Source organism: Lepidochelys kempii, chromosome 2 (genome assembly GCF_965140265.1).
Source record: "Lepidochelys kempii isolate rLepKem1 chromosome 2, rLepKem1.hap2, whole genome shotgun sequence".
In the NCBI taxonomy this organism is placed as follows: domain Eukaryota; kingdom Metazoa; phylum Chordata; order Testudines; family Cheloniidae; genus Lepidochelys; species Lepidochelys kempii.
Window position 1 is genome coordinate 188218600 of NC_133257.1, and position 12518 is coordinate 188231117.

Genomic DNA, 12518 nt, shown 5'->3' on the forward strand with positions numbered 1-12518 from the left:
AGGCGGGTCCCAGGACCTGTGTCCTGAGTCCTTGCTGACTTGAGTCAGACTGATTTGTGTGTGGACAAAATGGGGGGGGGCATGCTTGGGTTCAAACTTGAGTCAGAGCCTGGGGTGAATGTGTAGTGTAGACACCCCCCTCGTCCTGCACTTCATCAAGGCAGGATTGTTACCTACAAACTGGGTGCAGGAGAGCTGACTGGGGCGGGGGGGGGGGGGAGTTACAAGGAGGTCACAACGTGCTGTAGGAATCGTGTGAAGTAGTGGCAGGATGAAGCGCAGAGATTTTTGGAGGGGGGCGATCACGTCCCCTGTCATTTCCATAGGAGCCCCCTTTCCTCGTTTCTATAGAAGGGCCCCCCTCCTGTTTTCATTTGGGGGGGGGTCCTCGCTTTCCCCTGCTTCACTAACGTTTCATGGAGGGTCCCCCCACGGCCTCAGTTACCAGAGCTGCGGCTGCTTGTGCAACACCCCCCCCCCCCCCCGCCGCGGCCCCGCAGGACACGTGGGTCTCAGGAGAAGACCGGGCTCTTGAAAGGAGAGCAGGCTGCGTGTAGTCCGCGTCTAGATTAACGCGAGGCGAGGCCAGGTCGGTTTCCAGCAAAGCGGCCCCACGCGGTGGTGGGTGCCTTATTTATAACGAGCGCTGGGAAGCCCAATCCGCCCCCAGAGCCCCGGTCCCCGGAGGCTCTGCGGGTCTGAGCTGCAGAGCAGGGGGGAGGGGGAGATTTTCCCCTCCTTCACTCGGGCGGCCTGCAGCTCAGAGCTCCGTCGCCCCGGCCGCTCGCGGGGAAAGCCGCTCTGGGGTTTCCGAGCCGCCGCTCTCTGGACCCTCCCCGCCCGGTGCCACGCGGCCGGGCCGGGCCGGGCCGAGGCAACCAGAATGTGACCTGTCAATCAACGTGTCAATCATACAACGTGTCAATCATACTTATCACCGCTCGACGCCGCGGTTCGCCAGCGGGGCCCGGGCTCCGGCTCGGATCTTGCTCTGATCCCCCCCCCCCCCCAGAGAAAACAGCTGCCTTGGGCGTTTCAGCGGCTTGCTAGCGAGGGGCAGCCGGTTCTGTGGCGCATGCGGGAGGCTGATGCTAAATGCTGGGGAGCCAGAGGGGTGCGGGGGGAGCGGGCAGGTGATAAGGGGTAGGAAGAAGGCGCGCGGGGGGGGGTGTACTGCTGGGAGCGGGACCCCGCCCCAGCGGCACGCAGATCTGCTCCCCGAAGGCAGGCGGTCGGACGGGGAAGGAACCGTGCTGGCTGCACGGGGAAGGCGGGGTGGGGAGAGGGGGCGCCGTGCAAGGGGGGGGGGGGTAGGAAAGCGCCAGGCAAGTCCAGATTTCCATCCCCGCGCCTTCTCCCGGGCTCCGCCGCTTGTTTGCTGGCCGCTCCCGCTCCGCTCGCTCGCGCTGGGCAGGGGGCGCGCAAACACAGCTTCACACTAGCGACAGCCCCTCGAGCCGCGACACCACCCCTCTGCTCCCAACATAAAGCGTTTGGCACATCAGTGGCCTCTGGAGCCCCCCCACCCCCATGCCACCGGAGTAGCAAAGCCCCAGGACTCTGCGCGTGTGAATACTGCAGTTAGAGCGAACCGATCCCACACCGTTTGTTGTCACATCCATTCCTTCCTTCGAGCAGGACGGTGCCCTTGGGGTGAGAAAACCCTGATCCTGTCCAAGGACCCCTACGCCCTTCCCCCCCCCCCCCCCCATTGCACTGGAAAATGAACACGCGAGGAGCAGGATGGAAAAGGCCCCACACAATCTGTTAAAACCATTGTTTGAGGGACGGAGAGGAGAGAGAAATTATCCCGCACTCCCTCAACTTCCAGCGTGTTTGGAGTGGTCTGGACGATTCTGTACGGTTCCGATCCAGCATCGCTTCCTTACTCTACATCCTAGAAACGCACGATTTGTAAAATCCAGAGGTAAATAAATAAAATCAGCCATCGCTAATTAGTGCCCAGAGCTCAGCTAGGCAGCGTTTGCGTTTCGCTGCTCTTCATGCCCAGGGTTTGCAACCAGGAACCGTTACTTGAAGTTTTTTAAGCATGGGGGGGGGTTGAAAACCATATTGAAAGGAGCCTTATCAGCCAAACAGCCTCTGAACACTTCTTAGGTGTGTTATATCTGGGCTAATTTTAGATAGATGCAAAACAGTCTCTCTCTGGAAGAAAAGGAGTATTTGTGGCACCTTAGAGACTATCTCTTTGGAAGAGGGAAGAAAGTTCTCATGTTTCAGAGTTAGAGCGTTATTTCACTGCAAGCGGAAATACAGACACTGCACCCTAATTAAGGTGCTTTCTTTCTGGGCTTTGAAAGGGTAGAGTGGTGAAAAGACGTGAGTGTCCCCACCCAAAGCAAAGTCACTTGCTTAATTAAAACTACACTACTAGTGAACGAAAACGCTACTGGCACCGATCACGATCAAAGACGCTCTGGCGAGGAAAGGGTTAAGAACGCAGCGCTTCTTTGTTAGCAGATTTTTTGTCCCCCTTCCCCATCACAGATAAATTAATTTGTTACGAAGTGATAGCATCCAGTTGAGCACGTGATGATCCTTCATCTGCGTCAGACCTGTGTAAACTGGGCTAGACTATTTAAGGAGCAGCATTTCAGACTGTTAGAACTTATCTAACCTGAACACTAGTCTCTCTGATTTGAACTAGGAAAAAGTATCTTACTTAAAGGTAGGAGATGATGGGTCAATAACTTTTTAGCCATAGTTTGGGTGAATCTTTGCTTGTAGAAAAATGATGTGACTATTTATTTGTCTACTAATTTTTTAAAATGTGAATTTTCAGGGTATTCTTCTCATGAATATTCTCACAGGCACCTTCACTAAAGAAATTTAGATCTTTAATATTCAGGACATAATGTTCAGCTCTTTAATATGTCTTGGCATGGAATAATACATATTTCTATAGTTCTTTTTACCAACATTATGTCATTAAACAAACTATTTTATATCCTTGAAAAAGACCCTGGAAAGCAAAATTATGTTTTAGTTTTGTAACTGAGCATCTAGCTCTCTAGGGTTGCACAGCATTTGTGATGGGAAGTGAAAATTAATTATGTAAAGAGACATAAAATCATGAAAATGAACTGATATATGTATTTTAATATTGAACTTTACGTTCTGAGTCATTCTCATTAGATGAAGTAGCCAGGTGAGAACACCCATCTCTACATGAAAAGAATATAGAGGATAGGCATTTTATAAGTAGCAAGGATGTACTTGATGCTTCAGTGATAAGGTATTAATTATGCTGGGACTGTAGAATCCTGAAATGTTACCGCTTTGAAACTTTTATTTCATCTCATAACAATTGTGATGGAAACCTGTTTGCCTCACATTAAAACATTATTAACTCTAATGTATGTGATGGGTAAATTTGTTTTAACAGTTCATATTTGAGACAAGTTTATATATATAATGTTGTTCAATAACTTGTAAGTTTTAGGGGCTCTTAGCCATGAAATATTTCATGTACACATATAAAATAGCATTCTAGCATTAAGAAGTATCCAGTTCAATATTTCCTCTTGAACAATGGACTGTTTACAAACTGAAGACTTATGTTACATTTCTAGAAGAACTCTATTTCAGTTTATATAATGATTTAATGCAAATCTGTGTATTATAGTTTAAGATATGTAAAATAAGTCCTATGTTTGGATTTTATAGAAGCAAGAAAATGTCCATAACACTTAAATTCTCTGTTTTACATGAAGACACATATTGTTCCAAATCATTCTAATTCTTAAACAGCTTTGAAAATTCACCTGAGACCCAAGTTTATTCCACAGTTTTTCAACTGTTGGAGTAAGATTTTGTTTTCTTTTCCCTTGGTGATCTTTCCCCCTCCCCCCCTAAGATATGGTAGAACAGCTGGAACAATTAAGCAAAAACAAAATACATGTTGCTAAAATAAACATTCTTTACCAGCTTTTCAAAACTGAATATTTGTATCACTTGGATATTTTAACAAGATGGTGAAATACTGAAATGTTTTGTCCTGAGATAGAGGAGGAAATATAAGATGGAGAAGGCAGTTCTTCAGCAAAGAGCTTTGCAATGGATTGATTATATCTCTACTTGTACCACTATACAGCCCTATCAGTCTACTGCCTCTTAAATCAAGAAACATTTTACCTACCTGTCAGATATTCTCTTTCCAATCTTCTCCCATTTAACACTGTTCCTTTGTTTCCAGTACACTCTAAAATCTAGTTTGTTCAGAAGTTTTTTAAAAGGGAGGAAAGGGGTAGTATTAAATACAGTGAAGTTCACCATTCTAACAACCTCACATTTCTTTTCCCTCCAGCTATGTACAGTGGTATCTGCATCTACATGTTCCTTGCTATGCTGTCAACAAGCTCTTTTGGACAGCAGGCTACAAGCTCACACAATGAGAATCCTGTGGCCACTGAGCTTGAGCAGAGCTTGACAGAGCATCACCGACATGTTCGTGTCCCTTCATCAGCTGGCCAGCTGAAACCTATCCAGCGGGTGGATGGAAATGTTGACCAAAAAGCCAACATTGGAGCTTTGTTGGCCAAATATCTCCAGCAAGCCAGAAAAGGTAATAGCCAACTTATTATGCCATGTGTCTGTGTCAAAAGAATTCCTTTTGAGATTCAGTATTTTTATAGATTCATAGATTTTAAGGGCAGAAGGGACTACTATGATCATCTACATTTGTAAAGGAAATATTGAAAAATATTAATAAGGAACTGAGTATTTGCTTTCATACATGTACAGTAAGAATCTATCTTACGTTTCTAGTTTCATGATTGCTTAGAGTACAATAGAATTGTACAATGCAAACCTCTGGTGTTGCAGCTAAGTTTGTTGCATACAGTATCAATGGAGTAGTTCAATTTAAGGGCTTGATTTTTCAAACTCTTACATTAGTTGCACTTTTCCACCTGAGTAGGTAATGAGACAACCTACATGAGTAAGGATTTGTAGGCCAGAGGCCCACAAAACATGTATTTGCACAAAATAAAGTGGTTTACAGTATAAACCTTATAGTATATACTGACTCACACACACACCACACACATAGAATGACTTTCAAAAAGGAATGCTTTCCTCCTGAAAAGCTAGATATTTGTTCTTCCAAAAGAGATACTGGATTTAAAACATTTCCAAATAGTTGTCCATTCAAACTTCCTGGTAAGGGGTTCATTCACTTTTTTTTTAAATGCTCTGTTCTGAAAAAGAGCTCAGTTTTGTATCGGAATACACCAGACTATTGCTCACATATTCTCAGGGGGCAGGCTACTTGCAGAGCATTTCCAGTGAGCAAGATGGCTGCCAAGTGCAGCAGAAAGTACTACACATGGTTTCAGAGGTCTTTTCATCTGCTACAGTCTCCCTATATTCTACACACTGCATTGCAGGAAAGGAGGACATCTTGAAAGTGAAGGGGGTGGGTGTCGGGGCCAACAGGAGATTCTTTGCCTACTATTACACAGCTGTTTTGATGTCAGGCAATTACTTCACGCCCAGACCAGAATTATCTCCCCTCGTGCACTTAAGATGAAATTCACTTCACCCAAGCAGTGGCCTGCCCCTTCCATTCCCCTTCACATTGGCCTATGCAGGGCTGAGAGAGACCTCTTCTTTGTCACACATTCGGAGGCCACTTCACTTGTGACCTGTCCCTCCACACAGCCTCATTATGGAGCTTATATTGAGCTGGCCTCCACACTAGGTTGAATTTCTTCCTTACTCCTGATAGGGCGCTGGAGTAAGAGATGCCATGTGTGTTATATAGAGCATATATATTGTCTGCGTTTTCACACTCACATTCACACTTACATATATAAAATGGTCAAGTAATAAAGTTATAAGCAACTGGAAAACATATCACTTCTGAGCATGTGCTGAAGGCATCTGAACAGCGCCTAATAATGCCAAATCTAATCATGTCCATTCTGGAGTCCAGTTTAACAGTAAAAGTAATATAAGGGGGAGAAGACCTGATGTTCATTTAGAAAGATCTGTGCTATAATTGTTATTTGTGGGACTAAGCATTATTATTACAAGAGATCTGTGAAACAGAATCTTAATTATATCTCTCAAGTTTTATATTTCCATCCTTCATTTCCTGAAAATCTGCTGTTTGGAAGTTTATCTATTTATTCTGTTTCAGTATGGTTTCATAGTTTGTGCATTCTCCAAAATACCTGACTGGCATTTCAACTATCTCAATCAGCTATCCTGAAAGAACACTTTGGCTTTATCTTAAATGTTACCTGACAGAAGATATCCTGTATCTTGTTGATTTATCTCAGATTCCTTAATCTCCACCACACACACCCCTAAAAAAGCCCACCTATTTTTAGAAGTATGTTCGTAGTCCTTAAAGCCACTGTAGGCATATGATACAATACATTCTTGTGACCTGGTAGAGGTCAAGCTTGATTCTAGCCTGTCGCAGACAGATGGTTGGACTTGGACATGTTAATGAACTTGTAACAGGAGAGGATAAAGAATTCAGAGTGAAAGGACAAAAACATGTAACCTTTGTATGGCTGGATCTGATGAAAAGCACATTGTGGCCTCTCATTTACTTCCCCTTCAAGCCCATTATCTACCAATTATATTATCATCCTTTAACAGAAGACCCTTATGGCTTGTGTGTTCTAGGAGGGGTTGCCCAGTGTTGTAATTTCATCAAGATAATATTGCTTTTAAATTTAAAAAATGGCTGATATGAAGCTTCCATCTGATATATGATGAGAAATCTCAAGACCTCCCCTCAATTCCAGTTTTAGTCACTTTGAGGATGTTCAATCCATACCTACTGGCAAGAAGACACTACACATATTGGGACTTTTGCTGTGCTAATAATGATTAGTGGTGACGTTTGTGGTCATGGTTTGTGGAGAGGCATTGCCAGTTATAACTGTGGGGGAAAATAAGTTATTATCTCATGAGGTTAGGGTTGGGTTCTACCATCTTTCAAAAATGGCTGTAATTTGAAGCTGAAATGTTTGAAGGCCAGTGGCTCTGTAGAGTGTCTATAGGCCACCTTCAGAGATTTGAAGGTAATTAAGATGGCTTCTATTTTGATGTGAAGAAATTCAGTTTACTGTGCATAACCCACTAGCTCTTTGAATTAAGTTATCCTAAAAGTGTTCGATCATGTATCTGGCAGCTGGGTAAAGGAGACACATTGTGGCCATCAAGTCAGAGACACATGAATTAAAAATGCTTTGTCAGGGCAGATCACAATGGCTCTAAAAGAGCCAATAGGGCCCAGTGGGTAATCGAGTTTCAAATTCAGAAGTCTTAAGTAGAAACCATCACTCAGATCAGGAACTATCTGTTCCAAAGGTATCAGACTATACTGCCAAGAAACCACATTCTTGTCACCCCTTAATTAATTTGAATTATGTATGTGAATTTCTTGGCTTCTGAGCATTTAACAGATATCCTTAATTTGTTAAGCAATCAGACTTTTTAGTAGTTAAATTTTTGCCATTTTGGTTTAAGTAAATGTCTAAAGGCTGGAGGAGGGGGATCAATTCAGTTTACATGTACTCTCCTCTGCAATCATCGATAAAGTGATTACGTTTCTAACCATATGTTCATTATTTTATTCTGAGTCATTTCCATCTGTAAAGAAAACTCCATCCACATAAAAGTACTGTGGCAGCAGGTGTTCCTTTCAAATATACATTCTTATATAGTAAAAATATTCTGTAGATTTGAGGACTTTCTAATTTTGAAAATTTAAAGACTCACAGATCTGGGTCAAAACTAAATATTAACAATATACTGTATAGTGTTTATTCCTGTTCCCATTAAAAGTTAATGGGACCTTTGTCATTGACTTCAGTCATAGGAGGTTTAAGCTTATTTTTATAATTACAGTATTACTGCACACGAAGTTAAAATATATCCCTTGAAGTGCAAATTTTCACATTCTTAACATTTTAAAATTCTTTCAGTTCTAATGATGTAACATGTTAAGACAGATAAAGACCTTTCTTTTTCATCTCTGGGGCTTGATTTACCACAGAAAATGTTGGCCTTACAGCCTATTAATGCTTTAAACATAGATGGACAAAAAACCAAAAGCAATAGCAGACATCAGCACTCTAATACTATTGCAGAAGGAAGCACAGAAGAACCTTAGCTTGATAGCAGAAGTTATCCAAAAGTAATAGTATTCAGAGTTCCAGAACAGTTGTATCTGTAAGTTCTAGCCAGACCATTCTCACATACAAACATGCCCAACTTCTCTGGAAAACCCACATGTCTGAATTCCATCCCACTCCTAATAAAGGTACATTGTAAGAATATGTATCCTCGTACTCTGCACCATCTGTGGCTCTTCAGGCAACATAGAGGACTGTCATGGAGTCCTCATCCCAGGCATGATCCTCCTCTCAAGTAGATTTAGCTCATCACAGAGCATTCCACACCCTGCCTCACAAATCCCACTATATTTTCCACTGTATGCATCCAATGAAGTGAGCTGTAGCTCACAAAAGCTTATGCTCTAATAAATTTGTTAGTCTCTAAGGTGCCACAAGTACTCCTTTTCTTTTTACGGATATAGACTAACACAGCTGCTACTCTGAAACCAGAAGGAGACATCATAGAGAACACTGAGCAAATGGGCTGAAGCAACCAGGTCCCTCCTTATCCCTCTAAGTGGCCATGCAATGAGGAAGAAAGAGGAGAAATATGCCCACATTCCCTCCCAGCAGCCAGGAATGGGGATGAGGAGAGGGAGGAAATGACGTGCCCAATGGAGTCACAGAAGAGACCCTCTAAATAGTTAATCCAGGGCTACAGGTTCCACAACATGGGAGAACCGCCATGCACTCAGAGAAACGTGCAGATTATTAATCAGACTTCTCCACAAATCATAATGCACACAATTACAAATGCCTGTAGCAAATCTCCAATGGGTATGCTTTTTATTTTGAATCCAAACAAGTAATTCTGAGGACATTCCCCCCATGTTTACATCATTTTCCAAAAAAGCGCTGTAAACACCATATGAACATTAATAAGTGACAGATACAAAAATGAGTTTAGGGGAAGCTAAAAACTGAATTCACTTATTCTTTTCCTCTCATGTCTCATCTGCTAGGTCCTACTGGAAGGATCTCAATTATGGGAAACAGGGTACAGAACACTGACCCGTCACACAGGATAAATGACAGAGATTACATGGGCTGGATGGATTTTGGACGCCGCAGTGCTGAAGAATACGAGGACTCCTCTTAAAGAACAGCAAACTATCTCAAAAAGAAGAATCCTACTCCCTTTTCTGTACAGAAGGAAAAAATTAATTTGTTGTCCTCTACAAATCAGTGTTTAAAAAAATATATTATGTCCTTGATGGAAATTTGTCTGTAAAACTATACAATGCAATATATACATATGCAGAATTTTCAAAAAAAAAATGTTCTCTTTCTCCTATGGTTTCTTCTCATACACTGTTGATATTATATTAAAATTATTTCATTTATTCCCTTCTTGTCCTGTCACAGCAAGTTGCTGGGTGTCTTACAATAAACTCAAGCAGGAAAATGCCTTCATTCTACTAGGTAAATATATTACATGTGTTAAGCAAGCATACAGGTGAAAAACCACTTTTAAAATAAACCTTGCAGCATTCTCTTTGGTTGTGGACTCTAGAGGTAACCTGTCCAAGTGTCTATCTAATAGCACAGTTTTGCCACAAAAGGTCAAGTATCTTCATGGTTACCCCATTTGTAAAGGATTCAGTTATACAACAAAGTCACATGTTTTCAGTGAATGGTCAACAGTGCTGAACCTTAGGAAAAACCTTACATCTTCTTGTCTCAGTTATTTTCTGTTGTGAATTAAATGTGAAAATTCTGCTAACAGCTATGAATCATGGAATAAATAGAACATCCCTTGCCTTGTGGTGAGTTACACATTTGTTTTGGGTTTGTGAGGTAACCCTGTAGCTACAGCTCTTTCGAGGGAGGTGGAAGGGAAGTGCCATGTAGTCTATATCATAATAGTTGTAATTATTACACAGTGTATATCACACTGTTTTCATTAATTAAAGGCAACCTGCAATGAAGGACAAATTCTATGGCACTCCATCAAGTTAGGCCTGTCTTTTGCAATCCCTTTGAGACAGATTTTTAGCTCCTATTCCAAGCACAAGTCTACCTTTTACAAACTCATTGCTCTCCTCAAACTCAAAGTATTCAACCAGTTGCTATAGGTTTCTAAAAAAGACTTCAACTGTATCCTCCTTCACTTTGGAGCAACTGATGGATGGTTATTGGTTAAGGCATGGGAGGGCCTTTCACTAGCTCTTAGTTCAGTTCCCAGTTCTGCCACAGATTTCCTGTGTGACATTGGGCAAGCCAGTTAATCTCTATGACGCAGTTGCTCATTTGTAAAAAATTAAGCTAATGTGTCTTTTCTCCACATATGAATAGAGAAGACAGGGAACTGATCAAGTAGACCTGACCAAATAACTGATTTTTTGTTTAGTAGCTGAGCCAAAACATTTAAAAAAAAAGTTTCAAACTGAAACGTAATGTCGGTGAGGTTGAATGAAATGTTGTTTTGAATTGATATTTCATTTTCAAAATGTCATTTTTAAAACAAAATATCAAAACAGCTGATTTCAAAAATGTCAAACCAAAACCTTTTGACATTTCTGGGGGGAAAAAAATCTGATTATTTTTCATCCAAAACTATTTGCTGAATTTGGTCTGAATTTGAAAATAGTTAAAAATGTACTCTGTTTTGGGGATCAAATTTACCATTTGCCAAAATCTTTTTTGCCCAGCTCTAATTATAAGCTCATTGGGACAGGGAATATCTTATGCCCAGTAATTTGTACCTAGCATAATGGAGCTCCAGTCTTGCTTGGAGTCTTTAGGCACTACTGTAACACAAATACTAAATAAAAGAAAATATCCTAATTTTCATGCCCCCCCCCAAAAAGACAATAAAATGTTAAACTTAAGACATGTACTAAACCTACAAATTCTGAGTTAAATCTAATACAGATGTCCCCTTTACCAAGTCTCAGACAACCATTAAGAAATATATAGAAAAGTATATTTAAATCCATTTAATGTGTTATATGCTTTTTCTTCTATTTCTCTTCCCATTGGACCAAACAGAATACTAATGTGTAGAAATCAACAGCTCTGTGGGCAGTCTTTGTGCAGAAGGCATGATCCACACTGCTGGCCAGGATTTTGACTATGTGATGACATACATAGAGGGCCTGATCCAAATGGAAAAATTAGCATGTCATCATGAGATCACAGATGATTTGTGCTATATTAACTCATTTTTTCCCAATCCAGCTATCCTATGAACTATAAATGTATAGCTGAGACCCAAGCTATAAGGCTACTAATTATTATTAAGGGATTGTGGCATCAATATGGAAGATATTTGTTTTTATAATCATGGAAAAGGGGTTCAAGGCAATTTTAATGATCATTGAGGCTGAGCTATCAGTAAACCAGTTAATTCTGCAAATGTGTTCTTATGACCCCTTGGGCCACACCTGACTTAATCAGTCCCCCGCGTTGCTAAAAAATTCAGTCACCCAATCAGGGAGCAGAAATAACATCACGTGCCCAATCACACAACCCAAACAGCAAATACTTGAAGCAACAGTTGTGGCAAATCATGTACAACACAGAGGGTGAAATCTGTTTGTATCAAATATTGGTCAAATGCTTCAAACAGCAAACAGATTTGTAAAACTTAAAATCTTTTTTCAGACAATGGGAGCTAAATTAATTAAATGTAGTGGTTGGTGTGAATAGTCCACTCATGATCTACAGATAGCAGCTACACTAAGAGATCCAAAGAGGCGATTTCTCCCTGCACAAGCCAGTGTGTGCTGCAAAAAGCTTTCCTTAAGCAGATGTCACCGTTCTTTGATTGTGAAACATCTTCCAGATGTAGCAGAAAAGAATAGCATCAAAACAGCAGGTACCTACCTAATGGTAAACACTGGTAGTGTGGCCAGGCAGAGGGCTCCAGAGAATTCAGATAACTTGTGTTCAGATGGTTACAATACAGCTAAAGGTTCTGATTCTCCTCTGCATTAGGACTTGCATGGGCCACCCCACCAGCACAAATCAGCCCTAGAGTGGGCATGGCCAGCTGTTGGAAGAACATCCCTCACTGGGATCCCCAGACGGCATAGAGATACTGTAGCAGCTTCTGTGATACCCCTCTGCCTACAGCGGGTGCAGAGGTCATGGCTGGTGGAAAGGGGTGGGGCCAGCAAGTCATTGCATATCAGTCTCAGGTTCTGTAATGGCCATTAGGGACAGCTTCTGGCAAATGGCATAAACTGAAGAAGTCCTTAGGCTGCTCTAACTTAAATCAAGGCAAACTGGTTTGGAGCCCAGCAAGCTCAAGATTGGAGTCCACAAAGGGGACATAAAGCCACCTGTGCAGCTCCTCTCCCTGAATGCCAATGTTTGCTCTTCTGCCACTTTACAGGATCTGGGTTGAAAATATTG

At 41.9% G+C, this 12518-nt stretch overlaps 1 protein-coding gene across 2 annotated transcripts; it reads left to right on the top strand.

The window, feature by feature from the left end:
- Positions 1-556: 556 nt before the first annotated feature.
- CCK (cholecystokinin) lies at positions 557-9908 on the top strand. Of its 2 annotated transcripts, none has more exons than XM_073329511.1 (3): positions 557-589; positions 4328-4585; positions 9122-9908. In XM_073329511.1, the coding sequence occupies exons 2-3, from the start codon at positions 4330-4332 to the stop codon at positions 9256-9258; spliced, it is 393 nt and encodes a 130-aa protein (XP_073185612.1). In that variant the 5' UTR covers positions 557-589; positions 4328-4329; the 3' UTR covers positions 9259-9908. The 2 variants fall into 2 exon arrangements, with proteins under 2 accessions (XP_073185612.1, XP_073185611.1); XM_073329510.1 differs by lacking the exon at positions 557-589 and adding an exon at positions 2643-2689.
- Positions 9909-12518: the final 2610 nt, after the last annotated feature.

Bases quoted from the DNA above. Each gene is read 5' to 3' on its own strand.
- CCK (XM_073329511.1), top strand. From the start codon at position 4,330: ATGTACAGTGGTATCTGCATCTACATGTTCCTTGCTATGCTGTCAACA. The intron at 4,586-9,121 runs GTAATAGCCAAC...CTCATCTGCTAG, and splicing joins TCTCCAGCAAGCCAGAAAAG to GTCCTACTGGAAGGATCTCA.